Source organism: Lonchura striata, chromosome 11 (genome assembly GCF_046129695.1).
Source record: "Lonchura striata isolate bLonStr1 chromosome 11, bLonStr1.mat, whole genome shotgun sequence".
NCBI lineage: Eukaryota > Metazoa > Chordata > Aves > Passeriformes > Estrildidae > Lonchura > Lonchura striata.
In genome coordinates, this window is record NC_134613.1 from 17,136,581 (window position 1) to 17,158,235 (window position 21,655).

The 21,655-nt window shown below is 54.1% G+C and overlaps 1 protein-coding gene across 3 annotated transcripts in view; it reads left to right on the top strand.

The window, feature by feature from the left end:
• Window positions 1–252: 252 nt before the first annotated feature.
• Window positions 253–21,655, top strand: part of NTRK3 (neurotrophic receptor tyrosine kinase 3) — a 201,840-nt gene continuing 180,437 nt past the window's right edge. For 2 of the 3 annotated variants that reach the window (XM_021530338.3, XM_021530339.3), the window contains exon 1: window positions 253–822. In XM_021530338.3, coding sequence (XP_021386013.1) covers window positions 575–822 — 248 coding nt within the window. In that variant the 5' untranslated portion in view covers window positions 253–574. The remainder of the gene's footprint in view (window positions 823–21,655) is intronic. The other variant, XM_021530340.3, reaches the window with a different exon arrangement.

Sequence of the window (21,655 nt, forward strand, 5' to 3'; positions counted from 1 at the left end):
CCTCCTCCTCCTCCTCCTCCTCCTCCTCCTCCTCCCCTGCTTTTTGTGCCCGCCGCAGCAGGGCTGGCCTGGCCGGGGGAGGGAAGAGATGGGAAGGGGAGATCGCCCCCTCCTCTCCCTCTGTCTGTTTTTTTTGCAGGTGTGTCAATTTTAATTCTGCCCAGTAGGTGGGACTTGGTGACTTTCGCACCGTTTTTGTTATTTATTTATTTCCCCGGCTGCTTCTCTCCCTCCCTTCCTCCCCTCCCATCCCTCCCTCCCTAGCCTCCCGTTGCGATCCTCCGGAGCGGCTGCGGGAGCGGCGGGCGGCCGGGCCGGCATGCATCCATCCCCGCCCGCGGCCGCGGCCGCTGCCCTAGCGGGAATTACAGCCTCTCCCAGCCAGCTGCCAGCATGATTTCATCTGCTGGAGGATTTTTGCAGCTGATCGCTTGAGGTTTTGTTGTTGTTGTTGTTTTTTTTTTTTTTTTCTTTTTCCTCCCTCTGTCTTTGTTTCCTTCCCCCTTTCCCCCCCTTCCCCTCCCTCCATCCCCCCTTTCCTCCTCCTCCTCTTTTTTAGAAGCAGCAATCGGAGATGGATGTCTCTCTTTGCCCTACCAAGTGCACTTTCTGGAGGGTTTTTTTGCTCTGGAGCATTTGGGGAGACTATCTGCTTTCGGTGCTGGCTTGCCCTGCTAATTGTCTTTGCAGCAAGACAGACATCAATTGCAAGAAGCCGGATGATGGGAACCTCTTCCCTCTCTTGGAAGGGCAGGATTCAGGCAGCAGCAATGGCAACACGAGCATCAATATCACGGACATCTCAAGGAACATCACTTCCATGTAAGTGGGGGTCCCCCAGGGCTCCCCCTCCGCGGCAGGGTGCGGGCTGGGCTGCCCGTGCGGGGCTCAGGTGCCCCCGGCATCGCTGCGCTGTCTGGGCTCAGCCCGACTCCCCGGGCAGAGGATGCAGATCTGGCTTTTCCCTTACCCCATCCCCCCTGAAAAAAACCATAAAAAGCCCAGCAACAGTTTGGCCAAGGCTTAAGAGGAATAAAGTAAATGAGATCTAATTCCTTAGCAGAAGAGAGAGCAGCAGGCGAAGATGCTAAAGCTGCTGCTTCCTTTAACTGTTGGCTTTTGCAAGGGGAGCGCGGACGCCACAGCCACACACCACCACATATTTACCCAAATTGGGCAAGAAAAACAAGTTCTGAACTGTTTTCTCTTTCTTGAGACTTAGTATCCAGTTAAAATGTCATTATTTTTTACATTCCCACATCAGAAAAGACTCCCTTTCTCTGCCCTGGCTGAGTGTATCTGGGGATATGCGGTTTTGCATTTTTAAGAGGAGAAAAAAAAAATAGGACATTAAGATGTCCCTTAAGTAGCTTATTTAATTCACATCGTTATAATTTTGTAACTTGTCGTGGTGCCACGATAGGATTTGTGCGTTTCAGGTTCGGGGTGGTGGCAGTGGGAAGAAGCATCGGAGTAGCGAGATATTTTTAGTTGAGCACAGTGCGTTTGTTTGCATGCTTGTTTATCTGGAAAATCAACTAGAAGTTGCATTATCCTTGTTTGGAGAGGCAGTTAGCAAAGCCCATGTTAATCTCATCAGTGTGGAGTCAAGAAAGGAATATATTTCCTTCTTCTGAATCCATCATGCTCTGTGTGTGTGAGGGAAAAAAAAAAAAATTCCTCATTGCTTCCAATCTCTGCTCTTTATTTTCCAGTACATTTTTGGGTGAGATGAACTCTGAGCCATTTCATTATTCTAATGCTAATTGAAATGTGAGCATTTAGGGAAATGTAGCCCCCAGAGCAAGTTGCCAGTGGGAGTTGAGCAGAGAAGAGGTGGAATCCTTTATTCTGGCAGTTAAATGCAGCAAGGTTTGAAATGAGTAATGGAGGGTTATTTATTTAATTTTTTTCACCTCGATGGCATGGTTGCATGGAGGCAGAGGGCTTTGGGTCTCTTCCTGAGGCTGTTCTATTTGCTCACAGTGCAATTGCAGCAGAGCCATGGAGTAATTGCAGTGCATCTCTTGCAGCTCTGCTCATCACCTTTGCTGGGTAAAGATGACGGGAGCTGCTTTCCCCCTGCTTGCTTACGGGTTCATGTGATGCCCAAGCAGGTTTTCAGCAGGTCACTGACCCTGAATCCACAGCCCTGCCTTCCCCTTCCCAGCAAACCTCCACACAAACAGCAGGAATGGGGAAAGTGGATGGGGGGAGCTAATGGAACACTCCCCTTCCAACTGCCCCATATTTATCCTGCGTCGCGGTGCTGGAGTGTTTTCCCTGTGATGCTGGAGGGATGAGGGTGATGCTGGGGAAGTCGGAGAAACTCGTGTTTTTTTCCCTGTGCTCGCTGTTTGTTGTGGTTTAGTTTTAACCCTTTGAGGGGCGGGGAGCAGCAGGAAAGGCAGGGAAGGGTTTGGGAGCTACCAGCGTGAGCGACTCTGCCTTGTCAGATGCACAGACATCTGAACTGCTGTGAGAGGTAGTATTACACGAGTGCTTTGTGCCCAGAAAATGTCTTTACTGCTTTGAAAATGAAAAATGCTGATAAGCAGTCCATAAAATGGAATGGGGGAATAGAAAAAACCCAAATGGACAACTCCAGAAACAGATATTGGGTATTTTTTTTGGAAAGGAGCTTCTTTTAAGTTGGGGAAGGAGAAGAAGGTGCCAGTTTTTTGCTGGAATTCGTATGCCTCTCTGCTTTATACTGAGCAAAGCACATTCCTCCACCCCCTGCATCGCTGCTGGACCTGTGCCTCCCTTTTTGGGCTTGGGAGGGCTGAGGCACAGGGCTGGGGTGAGCCCCAAAATGCTCTCAGGGTGAGACTGTGCACGAATGAAAACTTTCCACAAGGGTCTGTGCTTACAGGGAAGGCAGTGGTGGTTTACAGGGGATATTTCTGGGAGCAGAGGGTTGATTTATGTGAGAGGGATGCTTCCCAGCAAAAGGGTCACTGCTGCGAGCCAGACTTGAACCACGTTCATGCTCTTGTGCGGAAGGCATCAGGTCCTGCACCCTTTCAGGCTGATGTCAGGCCTCTCCTTGCCAGCCCTGACATCATGGGTGTTGGGGTGAGGGTGCCTAGGAGCCCAGCCTGGTCATGGCTGAATCACTCCTGGCATGTGAGTCTGATTCAGCTGGGCAAGAACAGTGTTTTCCCCCTGCTTGCCATGCTCTCGGGGGATTTGGCCTCGTTAGGCAGCTTGTGGGCAGCCAGTGGGCAAAAGCACCTTCTCCCACTGGGCTGGGGGTGAGCAGGGGGGCTCAGTCCTGTCCCAGTGGCTGAGGGATGCAGTGCCCCAGCTGGAACCTCCCCACAGGCCCCAGGGAAGGTGGTGGTCGCTGCTCCATCTTGTAGCTGGTGAAAAAGCAAATGGAGTGTGGGGTGGTGAAACAACCCTGCGACCAGGCAGAGCCATATTCACGTCCAAAAGAGAGCTCAGCTTCCAAATCAGGGCTTGAGTGTTGCTGATGAGAGATTGCCAGAGCCCATTCAGAGAGCTGGCTTACAAAAGCAATACGAGCCATCTTGGAGGGCTTGTCTATGTCACCCCCTTGAGGGAGGGCAAAACCCCTCCATGCCAGCCCACCCCAACCCAGCATTGAGTTGAGGTATCAGGAGCTTTGGGTCAAATAACTTCTCAGTGGCTGGTGAGGACAACAGAAGAGGAACAGGGGACAACCAGACTGTAGTGCTGCCCAAGGAGGATGGTGGGGCAGGCCAGCCCTGTGGGTGCCCTCAGTGTGGTACCCCACCATCGAGCCACCTGCTGCACCCTTCAAAGGAATGGCCTTTGCTTCAATTGCTGGTGCTTCAGGCTTCCCACACATCCTCCTTTTGGTAAAAGTCAGGGCTGGGTGGCTCCTGCCCTGGCTGGGCTGAAGGGGACAGTAACACACCACCTTGCAAGGCCAGGTGGTGCCAGGTCAGACGTGAGGCAGGGGAAAGGCAGGAGGCTCCTGCCCTAAGATGAATGAAGAGGAGGCTGGGTTGGCTGATGTCCCTGTGCCCTTTCCCAGCATGCCCAGAAACGTACCTGATTTTGAGTTGCATCCCTGGAGACACGACCCTGCACACAGATCCTGTGAGCACTGCCAGCAGCCCTGTCTAGCCAGAGAGGCAGCTTGGACTCCAGTTTGGAGTCATGCTCTGTGCTTCCCCCTCCCAATTTCAGGAGAGGTCACCATGGGGTTGGGGCATGTCTATGCCATCGCTGTTCCTGTGAGCTGGGTGACCTTTGCTGTGTCCCCAGCCAGGTGTGACTTACAGAGATGCTCACCCCTGTGACACGGGCTTTACTCACCGCACGACCAGATGCACAGGCAGAACTTTGATCCCGGAGCTCCTGTGGCACAGAGCCCCTTCCCCTGAGCAGCTGGCATGTTTGGCACGGTGGGTCCCCAGCCCTGGCCCAGCGGGGGGCTGGCTGGCACGCGGGGCTGTCCGGTGTCGGGGTGCCGGGGGCTCACCCCGCTGGCAGCGTGGGCAGTGCCCGCGTGCCGGCAGCGCGCGTGGGGAAGGACAGACGGAGGAGTTTTGCCATCTGGGCCTCCCTACTTCTCAGCTGTTGCTATGGCACTGCGGAGATGCTGCTAGGCAGGCGGCGGTGGCCGGCGTGTGTCACCCCTGGGCTCCCTCGAGGTAGGGAGATGTCCCCGGTACAAAAATCCTTGCTCCTTACCCAGCCTCGCTGGGGAGAGTGGGGGCTCTCATGGTAAAATACACTTGATGGGTGAGCAGTCAGAGTGCATCTGTGCAGCTTGTAGCTGCTTTCAGCAAGGTGAGATGAATTCTGAGCAACCCAAGAGGAGATTGAGTTGCTCCTCTGTGGAGCACAGTGGGAGCAGGATTTTTGGCTCCCGCTGGCAGGGCCAAGAGGAAGCATCTTGCTCTCCTCCATAGACAAGAGGAGCATTTTCATTCTTCCCCATCAGGCTGTCCCACAAGTCCGTGGCAGCATCTGCTCCATGCCGTGGGCCTGGCCGGGGGTGGGAGAGCCACGTCAGCGCTGGGAGCTGTGGGGGGAGCGGCAGCGCAGCCCCCACTCGCTGCGCGGGAGCTGCAGCATGTGGAGAGGGGGAGAGCGAGGGGGTGCTCGGAGCAGCAGCACCCCTTCCCTGCTGGTGCAGGGAGAGCTGAGGCACAGGGAATGCTCCTGTGTGCCTGTGTCTGGGAAGGAAGCAAGCAAGAAAGGGCATGCCTCCTCCTGGGAGGGCTGGAGAGAGCAGAACTTGTGTTGGTGACCCAAGCAGCCATGAGAAAGTCTCCTGAGATGCTCAAATTATTGATTGCTCTGCTTCAGACAACAGGCACAAACTTTTCTCCTCTCTGTGAATCAGCTACATTGTGCCCAGTATGCTTTGTATACTATTACTCTCCAGAGACGAAGAGCTCTGCATTCCCAAAGCCTCCCATCTCCTGGTCCCAGAGGCTTTGGCTGCTCCAGAGATGATCAAAAAGGTCCCTAATTCAATCCATCTTGGATTTGCAGGGCTCTTGTTCATGCAGAGCGTCTATCCTCAAGGATGTCAGGATGGGGGAGGTGGGTGCAGCACCAAGCTTTGAGGACAGAAAAGGGTGCAGAGATATTTGGGACAAAGAGTTGGGCTGAGATTTATGGTCTTGATGCTCTAGAGATGAGTTAAGCCAGGAGCACTGATCTGTATCCTCCCCCTTTCCTGTGGGCTGGCTCTTGGCTCCTTGCCCTGCTCTGACTGTCGATCTCTCTGCTGACCAATCCTGGAGAGAGGCACTTTCTGGGCACAGGTGATGTCAGGTATTTCTTCGGGAAGGAGATAGTTTTGGTGCCTGCCAGCACTTCCCAGACTCTTTCTGAGCCAAACATGGGGCCTGAGCTACTGACCTGACAGGAGGAGCTGGTGGCCCAGATGGTTTCAGGGTGCATGTGACATGTCCCAAGTCCTCATGTCCTGCAGGTTTTGGGGAGGTCTAAATTGGTTCTGACTGATGGCTTGTCTCCTTACACTTGGAGAGGTGAGACAGAGGTGTTTCAGGTCTAGGACAGATGTTTAATGGGAGGAAGAAGAGGCTGAGGAAGGAGCTGCCTTGTTGTATTTGCAGGCTCTGAGGGGTGTTGCCTCTGTCTAAGGGTTTTTGTAGAGCTCAGTCAGGGAAAGCTCTCTGGGTCTGGTTTACGTTATTAGCTCACCCCTGTGAAGCAAAGCATCTTCATGTGCTTTGGCATGAGGTTGCTCAAGATCTCCCACAGCCCTGTGACCACCCATGCACCCAGCAATGCTGAGCCCCCTCAGTGAACCCCAAAAACAGTCCCTGAGATGTCCCATGGGATCGCCTTTGGGGAGCCCTGCAGGTAGATTGAGCCTGGTGAAGCTTCCCAGTGCCACCCTGGCACACCAGCTTGTCCTGCTGGGTGAAGAGCTCCTGCTTGGTGTTGTCCAGGAGTTTATGGCTGGATTTGGTGCATCCATTTAGGGGGCTGCTGACAAGTGGGAAGTAAAACAAGCCCTAAGCCTGCTATGTTTCTAAAGGGAGTGTTAGTAGTGCTTGTAACTCCGAGTGTTACTAGCAGGCACTGTGGAATAGCAGTAGTTTAGTGTTTCCTGCAGATGGGGTTTCGACAGGTGCTGTAGGTGCTTTCTAAGCAGGTGTTTGACAGCAGCCTGTGGGTTCTGCTCTCCCCCAAATCCTCTTGCTCTCCCCTGTGCACCAAGGGGTGCACAGCAAAGCTGTCATCGAGGAGGTGCTGTGGGCGAGTTCCTTGCTCAGAGGCTGCACTTTGTGCTGCACTTGGACATCGCCCACCTAAGGAGATGAGGACCAGCAGCTCGCTCACCTCTCGTGGCTCTCCTGAGAGCCACGCGTGCAGCACCGGCACCACGGCTGTCCCCGTCATCCTCCAGAGAGGACACGGTCCGGACCCAGGCTGTTGCTGCAGGAGCGCTGGCAGTCGAGCAGCCCCGGGGATGTTCCACAGCGCCCGGCCGAGCCTCCGCCCCGTGCGCATCCCGGCCCAGCCCCGGCCGCTCGGCCCGGCGCATCCCGGCTCCTCCGCTCCGCTGCTCCCGTCTAAAGGCGGCTGTGCCGCTAGAGGGCAAGCGGCAGCGGCAGACAGCCGGGCTCCGGGATGCGGGATGCGCGGGCACGGCCGGGCTCCGGGATGCGGGGTGCGCGGGCACGGCCGGGCTCCGGGATGCGGGATGCGCGGGCACGGCCGGCTCCGGGGACCCGGAGCTCCGGGGACCGGCTCACCGCCTGCTCGCGGTCACGCTGCAAAGATTTGCTCTGGGTGCCCGTGCTGCTGGACCCCTCTTGGATCACTTAACTCGGCATCCCCGCTCCTGCGTGGGCACCCGCTGGTGTCGGATGCTCCCCTAGGAGCCGAGTGGGTTGCTGGGTCGTGGCTTTCTTTTCTGTGCCGCTGCTGGAGGATGTGGTCAGTGCATCCCCACCTACCCACGGCTCTTTCACCAGTGCTGCAAGATACAGCTCCAGCCTGTGTGTGAGTTGAGGTGCTTTGCAGCTTTTTGGACGGTAATGGCCCAGTCCCAGCAGGTGCAGTGAGAAGGTGTTGCTGGGCAAGCAGAGCCTGATCGGGGTCGTGACCTGCCCTGTGACCAGCTTCTGGCTGTGATCCTACCAGGAAACCTCTGATAGGTTTGTCCATTTTACTGGTGGGGAAGCTGAGGCACGGAGCAGTAGTGGAGCTGGCCTGCAAGGAGCAGAGTGAGGATGGAGATCATTTAGCCCAGCACTGGCCAGGGTTTAGGGAGAGGCCAAGCATGGAGGGAAGGATAAACAAGGCCGTTCTATTGGTCCTGTTGTGTTTAGCAGACATGAGAGAGGTGTGTGGAGAAATCCTGGAGGCAGAGACAAGAGGGCACACGCTGAGAGCTGTCTCTGGGGGCCTCCAGAGTAGGTAAAATGTTCTTTGCTCCTTTGATTAAAACTCTGCTGCACAGGCTGGATGGAGATCAGAGAGCTAAAGAGACCACATGTCCTTCTCCAAGGGAGGAAGGCTGAGAAGAGACTGGTGTGAGACAGAGCAAGGGTGAGTGAGGGCCTTGACCCTGTGACATCCTCCTTGTGCAACTCATGGGATTTTCTCATTTTCCCTGGCAGCTGGGCCAAAGAGGGGCTGGTTATTTCCCTGCTGGCTATTGCCAAGGGCTGCCAGCATGATGCAAAGGCTGTGACACCCTGTGGTCCTGCAATGCAACAGCAAATGGACCCCCAGCATGATGGTAGAGGCAACATTTGGGTGGATGTGCGTTGGGGAGTGGGTGATGGATCCTGGGTTAGAGCCATGATGCTGCTCAGGGCCTGGGCTTCATTTCAGTTGAAGAAAGGGGGACTAAAATCTCTCTGGAGTCCCCTTGGAACACTGCACTGGAAACAGTGCCCAGCTCACAGGGCAGCTCCACCAACCCTGCTGTGCTGTGTCCTCGGGTGTTCCCATCCACCACGTACTACCCAGTTTCCAGACCCCAAGAAACTGGGGTGCCTTCCCTGTTCCCCTCTGTGTGAGAGCTGGCTTGCCTGGAAGGGCGGGAGCAGGAAAATATGTGCTGTATTTTTAGCTTGTTTTCATGTGCTGTAGCAGTTGAGGAGCTGAAGGAGAAGCCAGAGCCATGAGTACAGCCAGCTTTCCTCCAGCTGCCACCCAGTGTTTTGGTGTGGTGGACAGTGGAGCCTGTAGTGACCGTGCCCCTCCTGTACCTGCATGTGACGTCACCCCCAGCTTCGGTCTGCCTAAATAAAAACTGCCTTTTAAATAAAAACAAAATTCCCAGCAGTGGAGCAGAGAGGTCAGGAAGGATTCCTAAGGGAGTTTGACAGCCCATGTGCAGTTTGGGGTGCTTATTCCTGACTGCAGTGCTTGTTGAAGTGACAGCTAAATGGTCCTGGGATCCCAGGGAGGGATGCAGGGGGAGGCTGAGCCCAAGTGCTGCCCCTCGTGCAGCCTCTTGCCTGCAGCTCTCCTACAGCTCCGTGCTGGGCTCAGTTGTGCTGGGAAGGGTCAGGGCACTGGGGCCTTTGCTGGCAGCTCTGCACTGTCCCTGGGGGACTGAGAAGTGGGTAGGATGTGAGCAGGGTGAAGTCCCCATCCTTCTAGATTGTGCAAGGCTGTCTCTTAACTAGTTCTCACCAGGAGGTTCCCACTAGGAAATGTTAATGTGGAAATGCTCAAACAGATGCTGGGAATCTGAGTGCTGCTGCAGAGGACCCTGCATGCTCAGGGTTTTGCCAGGATAAATTAGGAATATGAATGCTCAGCTGAGCTGCAGAAATGCCAGGCTCTAACTCAACTCCTGACCCTGCCAGGACATGAAGCCACATGGGGGAGATCTTGGGTGCCTGCAGCTGCTGAATTTCCTTCTGCTCCCGGAGCAGCCCTGGCCTCATCCCCCATCCCATGCTCTCCATGGAAATGCTGTGTAGTGACCTGGGCTGGGAACAAGGAGTTCTGGCTCTCCAGTCTGTGATCCAGCTGTGCAACTGCTCCTTTGGGCTGCCTGCTCCTAATCCAGGCAGACAAGGCCAGCTTGGGCATCCCTTGTTACTTATTATTAATATTAGTACAGACGGGATTGCCTGTGGGGAGCTCTGTGACTTTTGTGGCTGGAAAAATCTCTCTTGTCCTCAAAACTCTTTCCCCCAGGATGTGGATGGGTGTTCCTGGGGCAGTGAGGTGGATCCTGGCTTTGTCTGTGCTCTCCCAGCCAAAATTTTCCCAGGAAAAGTAAGGTGGAGGCCCCCCAAGTCATTTGGTCATTGCTGCTGTGCAGCCTGTGGGGCAAAGTTTAGTGGGACACAGGGTCAAGGATGCTGTGTGCTCCCAGCTCCCCAGCCTGCTGAAGGCATCCCTTCCTCCTGGGGCTCTCTTTGTGCCTGTTCAGAGAAGATGAATCTTACTGGGGACTATTTCCTCTTTTGAGCCTCACAGGGACTCTGCACACATCAGTGCTTCCAGCCTCACAGGCTGTCCCAGACTCTGCAGGGGAGAGGGCAAAGTGGCACAGAGCTGAATCAGCATCAGAACAGCTCCCTTGGAAATGCTGTGCCCCTCGTTTCAGGTCGGGGCAGATGCTGAAGGGTGTCCTTGGGAGCACCAAAGCAAAGCCTGAGCCCGAGGGGTGCAGGCAGGGCAGGGGGGTGCAGGGATGATGGCTGGGCAGGGAGGGGCAATGAGGAGCTCTGCAGGGCCGGCACTGTGGGGGTTAATGGCGAGGTGCAGGATGCAGCTGGAGCGGATCTGGGAGAGGCTGAAGAGGTATCAGGTGGAAGAGCCGGGCTGTGGATGTTGAGAGGCGTGGGGGGCTGTGTGTGAGGGAGGCAGCGCTCGCTGCTGCTGGGAAGGCGCTGCGTGTTGGTTTTGGGAGGAGCTGGAGCAGGGATGCTCTCAGGTAAGGAGCTGTGTGGGTTGCCTGTCCTGGCTCTGGGCAGCTGGGAGGGATGTGAGTGTCTGTAGCTGGTCGCTGGAGCAGCCCTGGCTGCCGGGGCGCTGCGGGGATGGTGGTGGTGTCTGTGACCCTCAGCACTTCGTGGGTTCATCCTCTAGGGAGCACAAGCCCTTGGCTCCTTGCTTGTAGCTGAGATCCCATCCCAGGGTTAAGAGGAGCCCCTATGGGCCCCCCTGCCTGGAAATGCTCCTCTCTGTGCCCTGTCCTGCCCGTGCTCCCTTCCAGGACTTGAGGTGTCTGATGCTCCCAGCCTTTCCTTCCCGAGGGATGCTGGTGGGATGCTCAGGCTTTGCCCCAGGCTTGTCCCCAGACCCAGCAGAGTGCCCAGCACCCAGCATGTTCTGGCCCCAAGGGAAGGATCCCTGCCTTCCAAAAGGCATGGGTAGCATATATTTATTTATTCTGAGACTTAATTAACATCTTCAAATATTAAATAGTAAACAAACTGTGTCTAGTGGGATCAACGTTTACAAGCAGGGATTTTTATATTTTTTTGCTGCTCTCTGGGACATGCACTTGTTTTTTTAAGTGTTTGGGGAGGAGCAGCTGTGTGTGGGCTCTGGTTGATGGGTGAGGGATGGACCCACAGTGCTGCTGCTGAAGGAGGGGGAGAAGACAGGGATGAAGGGACAGCTTGGGGAAAATGAGGCAGAGAAGCAGGGGTGTGTGCCTGGAGCTTTGATGCTGGGAATTGCAGAGCCCAGTGCTGGATTTTGGCATTTCCTGCAGGATATGTCATCCCCTCCTGCTCAGGCACGTGGAAGGGGACAGGCAGGAGATGGAAGCTCCTGCTTCAGCACAGCTAATTGCAATCAAAAGGTGGTGGTCTCTGCAAGGGGAGGTGGTTTGCAGCTGATCTGCATCCTATTATCTCTGCAAATGGAAGCCTGCCTGGTAGCAGATTACACTGGGGGTTATTTATTGGCAAAGCACTGTACAGTTTTAATTTTTCCTTTTTGCTTATTCAGGCTTTAGCTCCAGAGGAAAATAGCCTGGGGTGGCTTTGAAATGGATTCTCTCTGCCCCATTAACTTATTCAGTGAGTTTAATGGGTCTTTTTTTCTCTGAGCCTTGAAGCCATCATTAAAAGGCAGAGATTTATAAAAGCAAAGATACTCCTGAGCTTTAGTCAAACTTTGGGGGAGCAGGAGGGGGGCAGTGGTGTTGCTGCTGTCTGTGGTTCTGGTGGCTGCGAGCTGAGTGTTGCTGTTGTGCCTCTCTGAAATTTTACATGGAGAAGGGGAGCAGCTTGTTTGGGATGCTGCCCAAGTGTCTCTCTGAGGATCTGTGGGATCAGCTGGGCTGTGAGTCCTCACCTGCAAACGATGGGACATTGCCTGGGCTCCTACACATTGGGATATTGCCCAGTGTGACCTGTCTGGGCTGCCAAAGCTGCATCTCTCCAGACTGGAAGAGAGGAACTTCTCTAGCTTTGTTTAGGCTGCTCACAGCTTTATTTTCACCTGTTTTATGCCACACCAGACCTGGGCAGTGCTCGATGCTTTCATGGATGTCTATGGTCAATGCTTAAAGCTGTTCCATCCCTCTCTCTGCTCGTGGCATGAGTGTAATTGCACCCCTGTCTGAGCAGCCCAGTGCTGCAAGAGGCTGGGGTTTGCAGTCCTGCAGGGATTGCACTTGTTTAGCATGTGGCCTCCTGTATCTGTTACAAAATAGGGGAGTGTCTGGAGAATGAGATGAAATTCTGAGTGAATTCTCCCTTTTTTTGGCTCTTCTAGGATCAGCCTCGCCACTTCTTGTTTTGCAAGCCTCTTTTTGGGGAGCAAATGTAGGAGCATGAAAGGTGTGGGGTGGCACATCACCTGGGGGCACCCTCCAGCTGGCATGGGTGAAGCTTTGGTCCCCAGGCCATGACGTGCTGCAAATGTCACCTCTGGAGGGGCAGCCTGTGCCTTGTACCAGTGGCAGGGAGCAGCTGGGGGCAGCAGGGTGTGTGTCCTGGCTCACTCTGGGATGTGAAGCTGAGCTGTCACCTCCTGGACTGGCAGAGACCAGCCACAGGGTGCTCCAAGGTGAGGTCACAACATGGTGGAGTTGCTGTGCTGGGACAATTTTCCCAATCTATTTCTTTCCTTTCCTTGCTTCAGTGCAGTGTGAGCAGGCCAGGTGTCACCCTCGTGTCTCTGTGCCCAGCCTGGCACCTGCCACCTCAGGACAGCCAGGGCTGGGACATTTGTGGTAGCTGGAGACCCAAACATGCTGCCACCCCTCACATTTTGTGCTGTGTGCTGAGGAGTGTGTCCCTCACCAGCCCTGCTGCAATTCAGGAGTGGGGGGCCAGATGCGGAGGGACAGGGAAAGAGCCTGCTTGCCCAAAATGATGTGCTCAGGGTCATGTGTGGGGCTGATCCCAACCCCTGGCTCCTACTGGGGGCCAGAAGCAGCTGGGAAATGGGACTGGAGAGTGGCTGATGTGACTCGTGTGTGTCTGTGCTGGTGGCCCTGGGGCTGGCTCACTGCACCCACCATGGGGTGGAGGGACAGCAGACCATGACCATGTCCCCAGCCTGGCAGCCCCGTCCCAGTGACAGGAGGAGCCTTGGCAGGGGGAGAAACCAGGGTGGGACTTGCCAGGAGGTAGGAAGGGCCCCTAACTCCAGGAGGAGATGTCTGAGGGTTTGTTTGTAGCTTCCCTGGAGGCACTGAGCACCAAGGCTGCCCTTGGAACACTGCCCTGGGGCAGTGCTGGGACAAGGGCATGCTGGAATAACCCAGAGCTTGTTGTGGCCAAGCAGAAACCAGCTGCAGCATGCAGCCATGCTGGGATAGGGATGGTTCTGATGGCCTGTCTGTGACCTCCAGAACAAGGGGAGGCTCCTTGGAGATCCATCAGCTCCCACATCCCTCCCCGGGGCACAGCGGTCAGGGGAAGGAGATGCTCATTTCCCAGGAAAGACCCATAAAATACACTTCTCCCCTGCCCCTGTAAATCCTTGTCTCCCCTGTGGTACCTGCTGTGTAAATTGCTGCTGACCCTGTAAATCACCCTCTGCTTTGCTCTGCCTCCCCCGAATCCAGCCCCTCCTTGTAAATCCTCTATCCCCATTAGTTTTCTACTGCTGACCCCCTTGCTCTACCTGTGCTGTAAATTTTGGGCCCTGGTGAGGCTGGGGGGAGGGATGGGGTGATGGAGGGCAGCTGTCCAGGGTGGGTTAATCCCTCCCACCAGTTCCTTCAGGACTCACTTGCCAGTGGGAGCTGGTGGAGGACATTTTGCCTGGCTGCCTGTGGGGAAGGTCATTCTGCAAGCAGGGCTGGGCTGTCATCTTCAGCTGGGCTGCAGCCAGCTGGCTGCAAACTGGAGGGTGTTGGTATCCTAGCCCTCAGCAGGGTTCCTGGGGTTGGCTACTCCCCCAGGACACATTTCTGAGATGTAAAAATAGCTGGAGTAAAGAGAAAAATCTCCTTTTATCCCTTGAGTGCTTGGGGTCATGCCATAGCTTAGTTTAACTGTGCCCCTGTGTAAGCTCCCTTCAGTGGGCACTGAAGGAGCTGTGGGCAGCAGAGGTCCCTTGAGTAATGGGGAATTTTCACCTGGCCTTCTGCTGGGTGCTGATGCCCTGTTTGAGTTTTGGGTTGCTGGGATGACCACGCTGTGTTTTTTCCCCTGAAACAGCACACAGGAGCTGAGGCACAGGGTGTGACAGACACCTGACCTGATGGAGGTGTGGAAAGCCAAGCATCAGCTCTGTGCCATGACCTGGGTGTGCTAGGATGTGCCAGGGGAGGTGTCAGTGTCCATGGGAAAGGCTGTCTGGAGCTCATGGCTTGTCCCTGAGGCAGGCTGGAAGTTCTGCTGCTTTGCTGGGGTGTCCCGAGGGTGTGCAGGCAGCTGGCACCCAGGCAGGTTTATTTGGTGTACAGATCACTGAGTCTTGCTAACCCTGGTGAGCAGGGTGGCACTCCAACACAACTGCCTTTTTCCTCCAAGGAGCAGGAGTGAGTGATAGCCTGGGATGCAGGGGCAGCTCTGCCCTGCTCCCACAGAGCAGTGGATGCACAGTCAGAGTGGGGATGGGGTCACCCATGGGATGTTTTGGCATGGTGCTGTCTGAAAAGCTGCTGTGTGAGCACAGGACTTAGAGGGTTCTTCTTGGCTCACTGGGGAGGGGAACTCTGCAGGAGATCTCAGTGCTTTGTGATATGGATTTCTGAGTACCTCAGTCCTCAAGGTATGAATGGGGAATTGGGGTACCAGCCTAGAGCAGGGAAATGCAGCCTTTCCTGACCCTTCTCTGCGAGTCCCAGGCCTGGAGGAGCTCCTCCACTGCATGAGTGGTTCAGGGTTTGGTTTACAGAAGTGCTGGCCCTGACCCAGCACGGACTGTGTCCATCCCCTGGAAAGGCACTGACCTGTGTCCCCTGAGGCTCAGCTCTTCCTGATCACCCTGACTGTGGCTGCCAGAAAATTTGCAAGAAAAACCTGGATATGCTCAGGCTGGCTGATTCAGGCATTAATATTAACTCTTGGTGATGCTCTGTGATGGACCTGGGCTTGACCCAGCTGGGTGTTTCCTTTAGACCTTTCTCCTGCTGCCAAACACTTTTTTAAATTAGTTTTTCTCCTGTATCTTGAGTCTGAGCTGTGTATTAGCACTGGGCTTATGATGCTGCTGTGCTCTGCCTTTGGGAGGAGGATGGAGGAGATGATGTGTTTGGTGGGAGCACAGGGATGCTAAACAGCAGTGGGAAAGGCAGGGGGCAGCGGAGGAGAGCAGAGGCAGGTTTTCAAAATCCATATAAATAGCAAAAATAAATTTCCAGCAAACGCTTCCAGTCCTGCAGTATTAAGAAAGTGAAGCACTAGAGGATAAGGAAAGCATGAGCAATAACAGCAGGGATTTAGAAAGAATAAATCTTGCCAGACAAACCTGATTGCTTTTTCTTTTTGATGGAATCACAAAATTAGTGGCTGAGCAGAACGTGGAAATCCTAATATATTTGGATTTAGCAAAGCATTTGATATAGTGTCTCACCAAATCTTACTCTCAAAATTAGTTCAGTTTGCCTTGGGTATGACACTGCCAAATGGACTGAGAACTGGCTTAGGGCCCTAAACTCAGTGTTTGGGGAGAGGGGGAGCTGTGGGAGCAGAGCTACAACCTGGCTATTCTCACTGAAAAAAATGCAAAGCAAAACAACAGAAACCCTCAAAACAATAATAAAAAAAAGTCCAGGAATGTGGTCTGAGTTTGAGGCACCTTATTATGGGAGTATTGACAAATTGGAGAGAGTTCAGAAGCAAACAGAGCAGGGAAAAAAGCCACCAGAGAGGTCAGATTACCCGTGGAGGGAGGCTGAGAAATCTCAGGGCTGGAGGCATTTCAGGGAGGAGCAGGTGGAGGCCACAGGGGCTGGGATGGACTTTTGGGACCTGGCAGGGAGCAGCATCTCATCACTCACCCCCGCACACAGAGACTGGCTGAGCTGCCATTTCACAGCCCTGGCCAGATATTATGGGATAAGCAGGGGAATATTCACCGTGACTGTCAGAAAGAACATCCCTGGCTGGGGGAGCTGGCCACGTTTCCTCAGGGAAAATCTTTACTCTTGGAACGAGCACGAGGAGATGGCCCTGGGTGATCTGTGTCAGCAGATGGGGATTTTCTCCTGGATTGTAGACTTGGATAGGAAGCTGAGAGTTGACTTTATTGCTTTGAGGTGCTGCCTCCTGTGATTTTTATCTGCACCTCACAGGCATTTATTTATCATTGGGAAAAAGCCTGGGAAACTGCTGGTGGCAGCTGGAATGCAGATGTATTCCCAAGGGAGGATGGCCAAGTCCCTTCATGTTTAAAGCTTCTGGAAAGGTGATGGCCCTCTGGTCACTTTGCAGAGGAAGGACAGGACAGGTTGGTGTTGCTCACAGGATTTTGTGTGAGGAGTTGCTTGTAGAAACTGGAAAGGATGAGGTCTTCCAGGAGGTTCATCCATGAAGTTGTCTGTCCAGCATGCTGAGCTCTAAGAGTCCTTCAGCACTCAGATGGGGCCTGGGAGGAATGCTGAGTGTGTGGAGGCTCCTTGCAAGGTTCCTGCAAGGTGAGGAAACCATGTGCCTTTCAGTGATGGCTGGTTTGGATCCTCTGGGTGCCACCAGGGCTATAGCTCCCCACTGCCAGTGGGATGGCTTGGTTGAGCCAGGCTTTTCTGCTTGCCTTTTTAAAGCAAATCTGTGCCTTTTGATGCAGCTGCAAAGAAGCTCTTGGTATGGAAAATGTAGCTTGCTAGAGGGAATGCTGCTTTGCATAGGGAACAGCCACCCCTGTGGGGCTGGGCTGAACCAGAGCTGGGGAGAAAGCCATGGAGCAGAGCTCCCATGAAGGGCTCCTGGAAGATGGGGTGACCTTGTGTTGGTGTCCTGGTGTCCCTGTGAGAGCACAGGGTGTTTCAGGGTGTTTTCAGCCCTGCATGGTTCTCCAAGTGATCCCCTGCTTTGCTTTTCTCCCTGCCCAGAGCTGAGCCTGCTGGGATAAGGCTGAACCAGGCAAAGTTTGGGAGGTATTTTTAGCTGTTCTAATTGTGGCAAATAAATGCCATTCTTACTTGTTGGGATTGAGCTGTGGCTAAATCACAACTAGTTCTAATGATGATAATTACCGGATTTCAATATTTATAGAAACGGGTGCTTCCTTCGTATTGGCAGATGCTGCTGTGCTCTCACCTTCACATATCGAAACCTTGCCTCATTATTGCTGCACCTATTTGCTTACTTGCACATTTTTTAACCCACAGATGACAACACATGAGAGATCTGAAAAGATGTGGGCTGTAATCTTTGGGTAGAAGTGGTGGGATGAGTAGGGAAGCACCTTCTGAGGGCCTCTGGGTCGTGTTCTTGCATTTTGGGAACTCATGAGAGATGTTCTCAGGGCTGCAAGCTTGCCTGGTTCTGCCAGGACTTAGCCCCCAATGGGTGGCTGTGGCTGTGCATATTTTTGCCTGTGTTAGAGCCTGGGATTCCTGTGTGCACCAGCTCATGTACACAATGTAAGTGGGACAGAGCTGAAAGGTGAGGTTACGCAGACAGCTCCAGTCCTGTGATGCTGGACTTGGAGGAGACCATGGAAAAGGCTCTGGGGGGCTCCTGCCTGCAGCAGCAGCAGTTTCTGGATGTCTTGATTTAGTAACATCACTCTGGTACTGCAGAAGGGTCGGCACCTTTAGGAGCTTATGGGTGCAGAGCTGTGCATTTGGGTGGCACATGTGCCATCCCCTAAGCCTGGGATGAAGGTGCAGATCCCCCTGGGCTGTGTCAAACCTGTCCTGTTGGGCAATTGCTGCCTGCAGATCCTCACTGGTATCCAGCCCCATACACCCATCAGGTCTGAGACTCCCTCCTTGAGCAAGGTGTAGAAAAGATTCACTTATTCAATTTGCTATCTCTCCAGTGCCACATAAGCTGTATTGATAAATTAATCTTATATTGTTGTGACTAAACAGCCCTGCAATTTTTTACACTGTGCAGTCTAATCTGTCTTGACAGCTGTATCATTAGTTTATATTTGTTGTAATCTTATTCACTGTGCTGGCTGTGGGGAGTTTTTATCTGAGGCACTGTGCTGCTATGCAGGCAATGGCACAGCTCTCTGCTGGGCATCTCGGGGTGCTGTGGGGTGCAGCTGGGGTGCACCCAGGCAGCCACCTGAGTGCCCTCCCCAAATTCTGCTCTGCTTGCTGCCTAATAGCAGAATCTTCCTGGTGGCAGCATCCACAGGCCTGGCTGGGCCTCACCATAGCATTTGTGCTGCTGAGGTTTTGGAGGGGACCTCCAAGTTGGGGTAAAGACAGAGAAGATGTGAATGTTGGAGGAACTGCATTTTAGAGCATCCTGAAAGTTCTGCTGTGTGACAAGAGACGAGTTGTTTGCTTGGTCCATGGTTTAATTTTCCATCATACAGGATGGTTCCTGTTCTGCTGCTGAGGTTAGCTCTGGGTCACAGGGGATAAAGGAACCGTGGGAGCTGGGACTGTGCAGTCTGTCACCCAGGGCTTTGGAAATGTTGCAGAAGGATGGTGATTTGTGCTGGCAGAGTGTTGTGAGTTGGAGGTGACAGTGGCACAGAGTCATGGGTGGCTGATCCCCTGGCTGCAGCTTGCTTTTGCTGTCCTTGATTCAGGTCTCTGCTGATTTTGTAGAGTCCCTTTGTTCTGCAGGAAGCTTTGCCTTCATATTCTTTCATTAACATTTCCCCAAAACTGTGGAGCAAAATGTTTTGGGTTGGTGCAATGAGACTTCTGCCAGCAGGGAGCAAGAGGGACTGTATGCCCTGGGCATGTTACAGGGGTGGGAGACATTTTCGCTGCTGCTTTCTGCTTTCTCTTGAACTTGCTGAATTTGGGTGAGAAAGAACAATTACTCGAGTGCAGCCTTCTATTATTTGCAGCATCTCTGACCAGGCATGGATGGTTCAGTAACAGCTCAAGCCCAAACCTCTCTCTTGAGCCCATTTGTTTGGGGAGAACATTTGGGATCTGGCAAGATGCTCCCAAAGTAGCAGTGTAGATGTGCACCTTGCAGCTTGATGGTGCAAATTGTTCTTTAGTGTTTTGAACAGGGTCATGCACCTGTAATGTGGAGTCCAGCAGTGCTCTGTGCTGTGCTCAAATCCACCCTGGAACCATTAATGTGTGAGCCTAAGGGATGTGCCAGCTCCTGGTGCTGTCGGTGTGATTCCCCCTTGCAAGCAGGTCTGGGAGCAGAGGGTGGCATGTGCTGTGTGACAGCTCCAGGGGATTTGTGCAGGGCTGTTGGGGGAGGATGGTGAAACTTGGTGAGATCTGTGTGGTGGTATCAGCTTTGAGGGTAGGAAAATCCCTGCTCCAAGAGGCAAATGCTTGGGAAAACATCTGCAACCTGCTCATTGCCAGACTTGCAGTGATGAAAGGGGTTCCACATGTGCTTGGCCACCATGAGTGCTGGTGGTGTGACAGTCCACCATGAGCTCCTTGCTGTAGCCCAGGTTGCAGCAGGTTAAACTGCCACCAGTGATGTGATCTCTGGTTGGGAATGGCTGGGGACAGCCCTGGTAGTGCTGAAACCTTGGTTTGTGTTCTGCAGCTAGGAGAGCCTCCTGCTGTCATTTGTCCTGGGCTGCAGCTGGTGACAGGGTGACAAGTGCCAGCAGGTTGAATACAGCTCCCCAGCATGGCCAGAGGCAGGAGGTGTCCACACTGTTGGACATCCTCCCAGCTGGGTGGGTGATGGAGATGGGGTTCCCTGGCCCTTACCCTAAATCTGGGGTTGATGACACTGCAGTGCACCTGCCAGCATGGCAGTGGCACCTCCCTGTGCACCGAGTGCTGCTGCCCACTCCCATGGAGAAGATGCATTTCCCACTCAGCTGGTCTCTGGTGCCTGGGGACCTCAGTCCAAGCTCTACTGGTAAAGGATAATCCATCATCTGCAAGGGCTCTGCCAGTGTTTTCAGCTCTCATGGTGTCAAACCTGAATGCTGTGCAGCTGGGGCCCTCAGGTGGGAGGGGGTGAAGTGGGTCCACTGGAGCACGTAGCAATTGCCCAACACGCTGCTCTCTTTGCCACATGGAAAAGATTTTTATTCTGCCTTCCAGCCCTCTTCACAGTGCTTGATGGCTGCTGTTCACACCCTGCTTGCTGCTCAGCTTCGTGTCAGTGGGGAGGGCAGAGTGGGCAGAGAGGCCTCCCTGGAGGCTGCATCGGTGGCAGGGCAAGTGATAAAGCTCAGCTCTGCTCTTGCTACCCTTGTCTGTGGCCACATCTGGCTCCAAGCGAGGGTGTTGCTGGGGCAAATTGCAGCTTTTTGCTGTTTATAACCCTCTCACCCCTTAGCCAGTGTGAGGGCACCTCAATTATCATTTTAACCTGCTTATGCCTGGGTGAATTGCATATCCCTGCCCTTGACTCCCAGATGGGTCTCACTCATCCATCAGTGCCAAGCTTTGCTTTAAGCCCAAGGTATTCCCTGTGCAACTTGGAGTAACCTCCAGTGCTGCCAGATCCTAGGAACTGGTGTCAATTGGGAGCCACAGGGAGTTTTGGCCGGTACTGCTATGCTCCACCCATACTGATGAGACTATTTCCATAGCAACGACAGGATTTTTCAAAGAGGAGTTAGGGGATAGATGTGAGAAGCCAAAACCAGCCCAGCTTAAAACCCATCCAGGGCAGAATCTGTTGGTCAGTGTTCAGGGTGGTGGGGGCTTCAGGAGAAGCCTCTCACCCAGAAGTGCTCTGGCTCTGTGTGTTTGTGTGGGACCTCGCAGGCCAGGCAGCCCAAAATGTGGAAATGGGAGCTGGTGCTTGAATTGCACAGCTGGGGAAGGTCAGGATGCCCTCGTGGGGCAGCTCTGCCAGGGCTTTGGGGCTGGGAAGGGGCAGCAGTGTGCAGGATGGCTGTGTGGAGGCAGCATGTGCTGCTCTCGGGGGAGCCTTGGGGATGTTGCAGCTGCTGATGCACAGAGTCCTTTCCCAAGCTGGTGGCATCACTGTGTTCACTGTCAGCAAGGTGATTTCAGTGGTGTTGGGACTGTGCCAGCTCAGGTGGGAGAAAGGAATATCTTACACCTCCTCCTGCTTTCCTGTAGGGACCAGAGTCCTGGGGAAGGAGCTACAGCTTCTGGCCTTGGAGCACCCCAATGCTGGTTCGGCTCTAGGCTCTGCCCTCCCCTCTGTCCTTATCCTGCTTCCTTCACTTCAGTCTCCTGCCCTCACTGAGAGGCAGCAAAACTTCTGGAAGGGCTGTAAATGATGATTTTTGGACAAGAGACTTTGGTAATGTGGTGACAGGCACAAGCCTGGCATGGGGGCACCCTGTGTCCCATCCCAGGGGCTGAATCTGAGCCTTGTCATTGCAGCAGGAGAGATCAGAGTGTGGCTTGACCCAGTGCTCTTGGAGAGATCTGTGGTTTTGAGTGGCTTTGGGCAGGTCTGGCTTGCTGGCAAACCTGCAGGTGTCTGAGGGGCTGGTGGGCTGCAGGGGGCTGTGAGTGAGGTCAGTGTGGGGCCGTGTCCGAGGGTGGGTTGGTGACACCTAGGGCCAGCGCTGCAGCTGCAAAGGAGGGAGCACAGGGCAGCCCTCCTCCATCCCACTGGGACCCCTGCAGCGGGAGGAGGAGCTGGCTGCAGGAGGGCTGGCCCCACCAGCTGTGTCCCCAGTAAGCCCAGCCTGGCCCAGGGTGTGGGTTCTGGAGCCCAGCTGCTGCTGG